The 7,768-nt window shown below is 38.2% G+C and overlaps 1 protein-coding gene across 1 annotated transcript in view; it reads left to right on the top strand.

The window, feature by feature from the left end:
• Positions 1–1,102, top strand: part of LOC137624883 (cytochrome P450 302a1, mitochondrial-like) — a 7,547-nt gene extending 6,445 nt beyond the window's left edge. The window contains exon 5 of the mRNA XM_068355824.1: positions 1–1,102. This exon is cut by the window's left edge and continues 56 nt beyond it. Within this exon, the coding sequence (XP_068211925.1) occupies positions 1–67 (67 nt within the window). The 3' untranslated portion in view covers positions 68–1,102.
• Positions 1,103–7,768: the final 6,666 nt, after the last annotated feature.

The following is a 7,768-nucleotide window of genomic DNA, read 5'->3' on the forward strand; positions in this document are numbered from 1 at the left end:
TGGGCAGGTTATGAGGCTGAACATGATGCCAGATGCCCCGATTGGCGTAAAGTTGGTTCCCAGATAACTTGGAACCACGTGTCTGTGTATTGTGAAGACTGAGACTATCCCTACAATCTGAAGATGATTTTAGCATTTTCTTACATATGTTGTAATGGGACACAAATTTGTGTCTATGGAATATTTTAAAGCACTTTGAGATCTAAAATTTCCATGTATTCAATGTTTTTGGGGAAAATTAAGAAACCAATTTGCGTCTGTGGAATATTCTAAAGCACTTTGAGACCTGAAATTTCCATATATTCAGTGTTTTTGGGGAATATTAAGAAACCAATTTGCGTCAGTGGAATATTCTAAAGCACTTTGAGACCTGAAATTTCCATATATTCAGTGTTTTTGGGGAAAATTAAGAAACCAATTTGCGTCTGTGGAATATTCTAAAGCACTTTGAGACCTGAAATTTCCATATATTCAGTGTTTTTGGGGAAAATTAAGAAACCAATTTGCGTCTGTGGAATATTCTAAAGCACTTTGAGACCTGAAATTTCCATATATTCAGTGTTTTTGGGGAATATTAAGAAACCAATTTGCGTCAGTGGAATATTCTAAAGCACTTTGAGACCTGAAATTTCCATATATTCAGTGTTTTTGGGGAAAATTAAGAAACCAATTTGCGTCTGTGGAATATTCTAAAGCACTTTGAGACCTGAAATTTCCATATATTCAGTGTTTTTGGGGAAAATTAAGAAATCAATTTGCGTCTGTGGAATATTCTAAAGCACTTTGAGACCTGAAATTTCCATATATTCAGTGTTTTTGGGGAAAATTAAGAAATCAATTTGCGTCTGTGGAATATTCTAAAGCACTTTGAGACCTGAAATTTCCATATATTCAGTGTTTTTGGGGAAAATTAAGAAACAAATTTGCGTCGGTGGAATATTCTACAGCACTTTTAGACCTGAAATTTCCATATATTCAATGTTTTTGGGGGAAAATTAAGAAAAGTCTGGTACGCTACCCAGTAGGTGGTGCTTGTACAAGTGTGTACTGTGTATCGTCATTTGTTGATATTGTATAAGTTTCAATAAATTTTTTAAATTGCGCATGGTATATATGTATACATGAATCTCTCTCTCTCTCTCTCTCTCTCTCTCTCTCTCTCTCTCTCTCTCTCTCTCTCTCTCTCTCTCTCTCTCTCTCTCTCTAAATGTCTGTCTATACTTTATTTTGTATTCTTTTGTATAACCTTCATTATATACTGTAGATATAAACAATAATGTTTTAATATGTACTTAAATGTCTGTATGTATATATATATATATATATATATATATATATATATATATATATATATATATATATATATATATATATATATATATATATGTGTGTGTGTGTGTATGTATATATGTATACTTTATTTTTTTTATTAATTTGGCACAACGTAATTACAATGTAGATGTAAAAAAAAAATTACGGTTCCCTTGTACTCATCTCAATCTCTCTCTCTCTCTCTCTCTCTCTCTCTCTCTCTCTCTCTCTCTCTCTCTCTCTCTCTCTCTCTCTCTCTCTCTCTTTAAGAGTGAGGTGCCGTTACAAAGAAAATAGTCTCCAAGTAATTCGGTTTGACACTTGACTCCATAATGATCATAATCAGTTTTCTGTTTCCATGAAAAGTGAATTGAACAAACTTAGGTCCTGTCAGTTTGTGTTTTACAAATAGTTAGGTAAGCAAAATTCAGTGTATATACTGTTAAAACCTTTAAAAAATCCCTAAGAAGAGAACCTTGCAAGAAATGTCAGCGTAGGCCTATGAAATATTGTACCCGAAAGCGTTTACCGGCCGAACCTTTTCTCAGAAAGGTAAGGTAAGTACAGTACGAGGCTCAATTTTTGCTGGCTGTAATTGTTTACATTTATCTGTAAGATACGTTTGAGACATTATTTGTTTCTTGTAATTGCTTAGCCCTAAAAGGGAGGTCTTTTTGAGACTTATTATTCGATGCCTGTAATTTAGTAGACCAAATTGGTTCTATCACACCCTGTAATACAATACAAATATACCGTTAGCCTAGGGTAGGTCTACAGCTCACTGTAACTAGTTACATAATTGAACGCTAGGCTAAACCTATAGGTTTTTTCAGTTTTCAAAATCATGTATAGTACACAGTGTATGCTTAGCATTCACATGGCAGCAAATCGATCCCCGCCTTGACCGTGATTTTAAGCTTTATACTGGTGAGGCCATTACGGTAATATTTCGGTATAGTCCCACCCAACGCCATTACTGCTTGCCAATACATAGAAGCTTGATGTTTTTCTTTTTTCATGATCAAACCAAGCGCACGGAGTAGCATAAACCATTAAATTTCAATTTTCTGATACAGTCTAATGGTTTTTGCTCAGCCGTGCGCTCGTTTTGCTCCAAAAAAGAAAAACGTCTAGCTCCTATGCACTGGCAAGCGGTAATGGCGCTGGGTGGGACTTGCTCGGCTGACTTTCTGGGAACCATCTATTCTGATGAAACTGAAACCAGCCATCATTAACCCTTGTTTTTATGCATATAAAACCTAGCTAATGTTGAACTATGCCAAAGAAGGCATAGTTTACAGTTTGCTAGGCTGGTCTAGCCTTTGCTAGGCATTTGGGTAAATACCTGTATATACGATACTTTAATTTTTAGTCTTATATGAACCATAATTTTCCCGATCTGTTATCGTATGTTTTATCAATATATGATTATTGTTGCAAACTCTCAGTTTATGAGATTTTTCCTCCTTATATTCAATTATGGGCGTCCCAGTAGGAAACATTAAAAGTGACTGGTTTTCACCAATAATTATGATTAGAAATGCTTTAAAAACACTATACCACCAGTTGGACAAATCTATTTTTCATCTATTTGGCTGGAAATTAAATATATAAGTGACCATAATTTGTATCTCGCATCAATTGGTCTTTACTGCTCTTTGACACACTTCGCTCTCAGTTAAACATTTTTGGTAGGCACGTATGGATCTGGCTAGAGGTAATGCATATACAGTACATACATACTTAAGATAAGGATAGGGAAGTGGAGAATATGGGATAAGGAAGAGTACCCCTGGATGCAATCCAGTTTATAGCCCGAAGGCAGGTACTCGGGATGGGAAGGAATAAGGAAAAAGGGAGAAAGAGAAGTACAGGAGGAGAATAAAAGAGAGGGGCAGACCCTCGTGTGATGTTGAGTTAATTTAGGAGCCAAATGCAAGTGCAGGCGACTAAGAATGAAAAGAAAAGGAAAGGACAAGCAGGGAGAGGAAGGGTTTTTTTTTGGTTCACACGGTCTAGCCCTATTGCAAGGTGACACTATTTGAAGGTAAAAAAGTTATGATGGCAAATTGGTAATGAAGAATGGATATACTGCGCACACTAACTCTTGTGTGATTGTTTGTTGAAATTTTTCACTTTTAGAAGAGTAACATTAATTGTAAAGTGAATTGAGTGTTATAATTATAATCAAATGCTGGAATAGATGAAATTACAATAAATTACATAAGAGGATTGAACACCCCTTAAGGGAAACTTCCTTTTGTAACTGCATTCTTGATGGAACTGGTGTGGAGTGGCGACGTTGGTGTTTGAATGACTGTTGTTATGCATGAGTTACCAGATTTGGAAGCTCTTAATTGGTTTGAAAGGGAAGCTAATGATTAAGTCGTACAATAAATAAGAAAAATACTACCGAGCGATCGCGAACAACATATGCGCAATACAGTACCCTACATCGTTCTCCAAAAAGTAAACAATGGATTTAGACGAAGTCAGTGGCAATCTCATTTTAGTCGACCAATACACAAGTTGTTATGCCCCAACACGTTTTAGTCATACAAAATCACTTCAAAACGACAGGCAGTCTTTCATTTCAAATAGAGAATTATTGTTTGCCTACAAATTAAAGTACACAATCATACTATTAATGTAATTTTTTAAGACCGTTAGATGGCCCGTGCTGATAAATGTTAAGCCCTGTCTACACGATCAAGCATGCCCGGCGGGCAAACAGTGATACCAGACCACAATAGTTAGTAAGAATGAGGGTTGATGACATCAGAAGTGGGAAAACCCCAGACAGGGATATGGCCTCATACAGTGTTGCCAGATTCCTGCCTTTAGTTTTCCTGCTTCTGACGTCATCAACCCTCGTTTTCACTAACTATTGTGGCCTGGTATCACTGTTTGCCTGTCGGGCATGCTCGATCATGTGGACAGGGCTTTACCATTAACACCACCCACAATTCCGAATGTATTTTTGTGTCTGAATAACCAGATTTCACTAGGGAAATAAACACGGAAGTACGACGAAGTGAAGTTCCCACCTATCCTAACTTTAGATGCAATGTCATAACTGTCAAAAGGGGTCTACCCCTCCCCTGCAACTGTCATGATGCTATGTTCTCCCCCTAACCCAAGTGTATTTTCCTTGTTTTCAAATTTGAATCTGAGGTTCGCCACTAGCATTGTTTCAGTTGTGGTGTAGGAAGTGATTAATGAAAGGGACTAGTTTCTGTGGCTTGAATTTTTTCAATTTGTGTTTGGTATTTTAAAAAACCTCCTGAAATTGAATTTGAACTTCAGTCTGGTGGTGAAGACACTTTTCTCGTGAGCAAGAGGGCCTTGTTTCGATTCACAGTCAAGGAAGAACGATTAAGGCATGTAAAGTCATGTGGCATTTTGCGAGTTTGGTTCATTGTAGGTTGGACATTTTTATACAGTTGCAAATATACATTTCCTTTTTTATTTATTACATTCAGTAAATCAGATAGTTAGTAAAGATCCTAAATTGGCTAATGATGGTCTTTTAACGGTTCATTGGCTTTCATAAACTCTTAAATGTAGTCTAGACCTAACCTAAGATAGATAAAAAATTATACAGTATTGCAACACAAGGAAAAAAATTATTTACATGGTTTGCTGTTATTCAGTTTTTAAATATTAAACTTAGCCGGTGAATATATAAATAGCTGACGTCTCCGACGGTCGACAGATTCCAAAAACTCGCGAGCGATCGCCATGAAGGCTGCCGGGTGTGCCCACCAGCGCCGACTATCGGCCAGATACCGCATATACTTCTCAACCAAACCAGTTCTTCTCTGTCGGTGTTAAAGACAACACTGGTTCCGCTCGCGCTTGACCTCGAGTTTTCTACCGATTGGTGAAGTACTTGGTTTTGGTTTTATTGCTTTCGCCGTGTTGGATTATTCAATACTATCTTCAAAAGAAATGCTTTTGAAAGGAGAGGAAAAGTTTTTGCCCTTGCTTTTTTAATCTCGCTCTGGTTTTTCCATAGAGAAAAGATGGCCGACCCTTCCCTCAGTGTACGGAAGTGTGTTAAAGGCTTTTAGTAATTATTTTATCACTTTATAAATTATTGTTGATATTTATAGATTTACCTCTATATGTTTTATATCTCACCCGCCTTTATTAGGCCTCTTCGATTAGCTTTCCATTTATACTAAACACCGAGATAAATTTTATGTTTTTGTTTATATGCGGCCTTTACCTATTCTTTGTAGGCGGTCCTGACTTGGAAAACGAAGTTAAACAACGTTGAGCCCATTCAACTTTTATTTTTGTTTAGATTAAAACAGTTGCTCTGTAAGAGTGATGAGATGAATATTTTTAGAAAATATTTTAAGAAATTTATTCTTTGAATAGTCTTCGTGCTGTTTTTCAAAGATGGACTAACTTTTGGTTTATTTATGCTACGCAGTTTGCGCTCTATCGTTACGATAGAGAAAGAGAGAATCACGGTTTCACTTTGCAGAAAGAGTAAATCGATTTTGACGTTTTGTTCATTCTTCTTTCAAACTGTAAGTTTTTTAGATACTAATTTAAAGGAACATGTTAATTGTCAATTTCTTAGTCCTTTCAGTTTTTTCCTTTAGTCAAATAACCTGTTATTGACGAAGGGTGAGTGAGCCATTCTCTTGTGAGTGACAAGAGAGAGAGAGAGAGAGAGAGAGAGAGAGAGAGAGAGAGAGAGAGAGAGAGAGAGACGATCCGATCTTTATTCTCGTCCCAAGTCTCTGTACAAGGAGTTTGGGAGCGAGTAACGTTGTTCTCGATTCAGATTTTTACTCTCGTCCCAAGTCTCTGTACGGGGAGAGAGGATAAAACGTTTTAGTTTTTATTCTCATCCCAAGGCACTGTACGGTGAGAAATTGAAAACGTAGTCCTTAGTGAACTAGTTTTTAGTCTCATCCCCAGTCACTGATCTTTTTAACTTTATATATTTCCGTTTTATTCGATATATATGTATATGTTTATTGATTTTTGCATGTGTGTTTCATTTTGTACTACTGTAATGTGCTTACATTATACGACTCATTTCGCAATTCTAACCTTTTGATTTAAGGGAGAATTGCGTGCTTCAGGTAGAAATCAGCTTTATTCATGTCTAATGTGAAATTATTAAAAAATGCGATATCAGTGAAGAAAGTGCAAAAAACATGTTCTGTGTTGCGGAGGGTTCGTTTGGTCGTGCTTGTCGCTTGCCTAGTCCGAGACCTCTTTCAGGCTCCCCTGCACCAGGGAGAAGGAATGTCCTAGGACCTAAGGGAGTGAGGGGGTGTAAACCAACGTACAGACGTTCCCTCAAAGGTATCAGACATTGCTCGTCAAGCACGTCCTTGCCATAAGACAGGAGAGACGAAGTTTCTCCTCGTCCTCCGATGATTCGTCTCTTTAAAAGCCTGGGCGTAAGGTTTCGAGACGGTTGAAACGTTTATTAGTTCCTTCAGAACAAGTTCAACGTCCTAGCTGTAGTCATCATGAGAGTCCCGTTCATAGCGATGACGTTCATGTACAGACGTTTCTGCCACAGACTCGACGTGACGTTGAGCGGTAGACACCATAGACACAACGTGACGTCGAGTGTCAGTCACCGTAGTCACGATATAGCATCGATCAGCAGTCACTGCTGTTACTACGTGACGTTTGAACGTCAGCCACCGCAGTCACAGGTTGATCCGAAGTGAAGTGTTTTGCAAGATATGCTGTTAAAGCTTTCTTCTTTAATAGAAGCTTACGATCCTGTTCCTGTGCGAAAGGATCCTTTGCTTTTTGTACGTCACGGTTCTGGGATACGTGATTCGGGTCTTCAACCTTCTAAACGAGCTTTGTTACGCCACGCTGACGTTATCCCTAGTGACAGCTTTGCTGTTAAACGAGATGCGGAGCATAAATCTCGATGTAACTTTGATCGCTTTGAACGTCAGTCACCGCAGTCACAGCGTGACGTTGAGCTGCAGACACCGCAGACACGACGTGACGTTGAGCGATAGACACCGTAGACATGACGTGACGTCGAGGGTCAGTCATCGTAGTCACGATATAGCATCGAACAGCAGTCACCGCTGTTACTACGGGACGTTTGACCGTCAGTTACTTCTGTCACGACGTGTAGTAGAATAACATTCTCTGCAGTCACATCGTGACATCGACCCTCCAACTTTAACTTCTGTTCATATACAAGTTGATGTAGCCTGTCAGGCTTTTCCTTCACGTCATTCTGAATATAAATCTCCCTCTCGCAAGACTTTAGATTTATCAGATGATGTGCCTTCTGAAGAAGTTGATGACCCCCTTTCAACTAATGTACCTTTGGGGAGTCATTCAGAAGAGGAGTATCCTAGGGTGGTCCAACAATCCCTTGTTTTATACTTATGAATTTCTTTAGTGAAATTTTGTCCTACTCGTTTTGTAACGGCTGCTCCGCCGTCTGAGT

This window comes from Palaemon carinicauda, chromosome 31, assembly GCF_036898095.1.
Source record: "Palaemon carinicauda isolate YSFRI2023 chromosome 31, ASM3689809v2, whole genome shotgun sequence".
Lineage (NCBI taxonomy): Eukaryota > Metazoa > Arthropoda > Malacostraca > Decapoda > Palaemonidae > Palaemon > Palaemon carinicauda.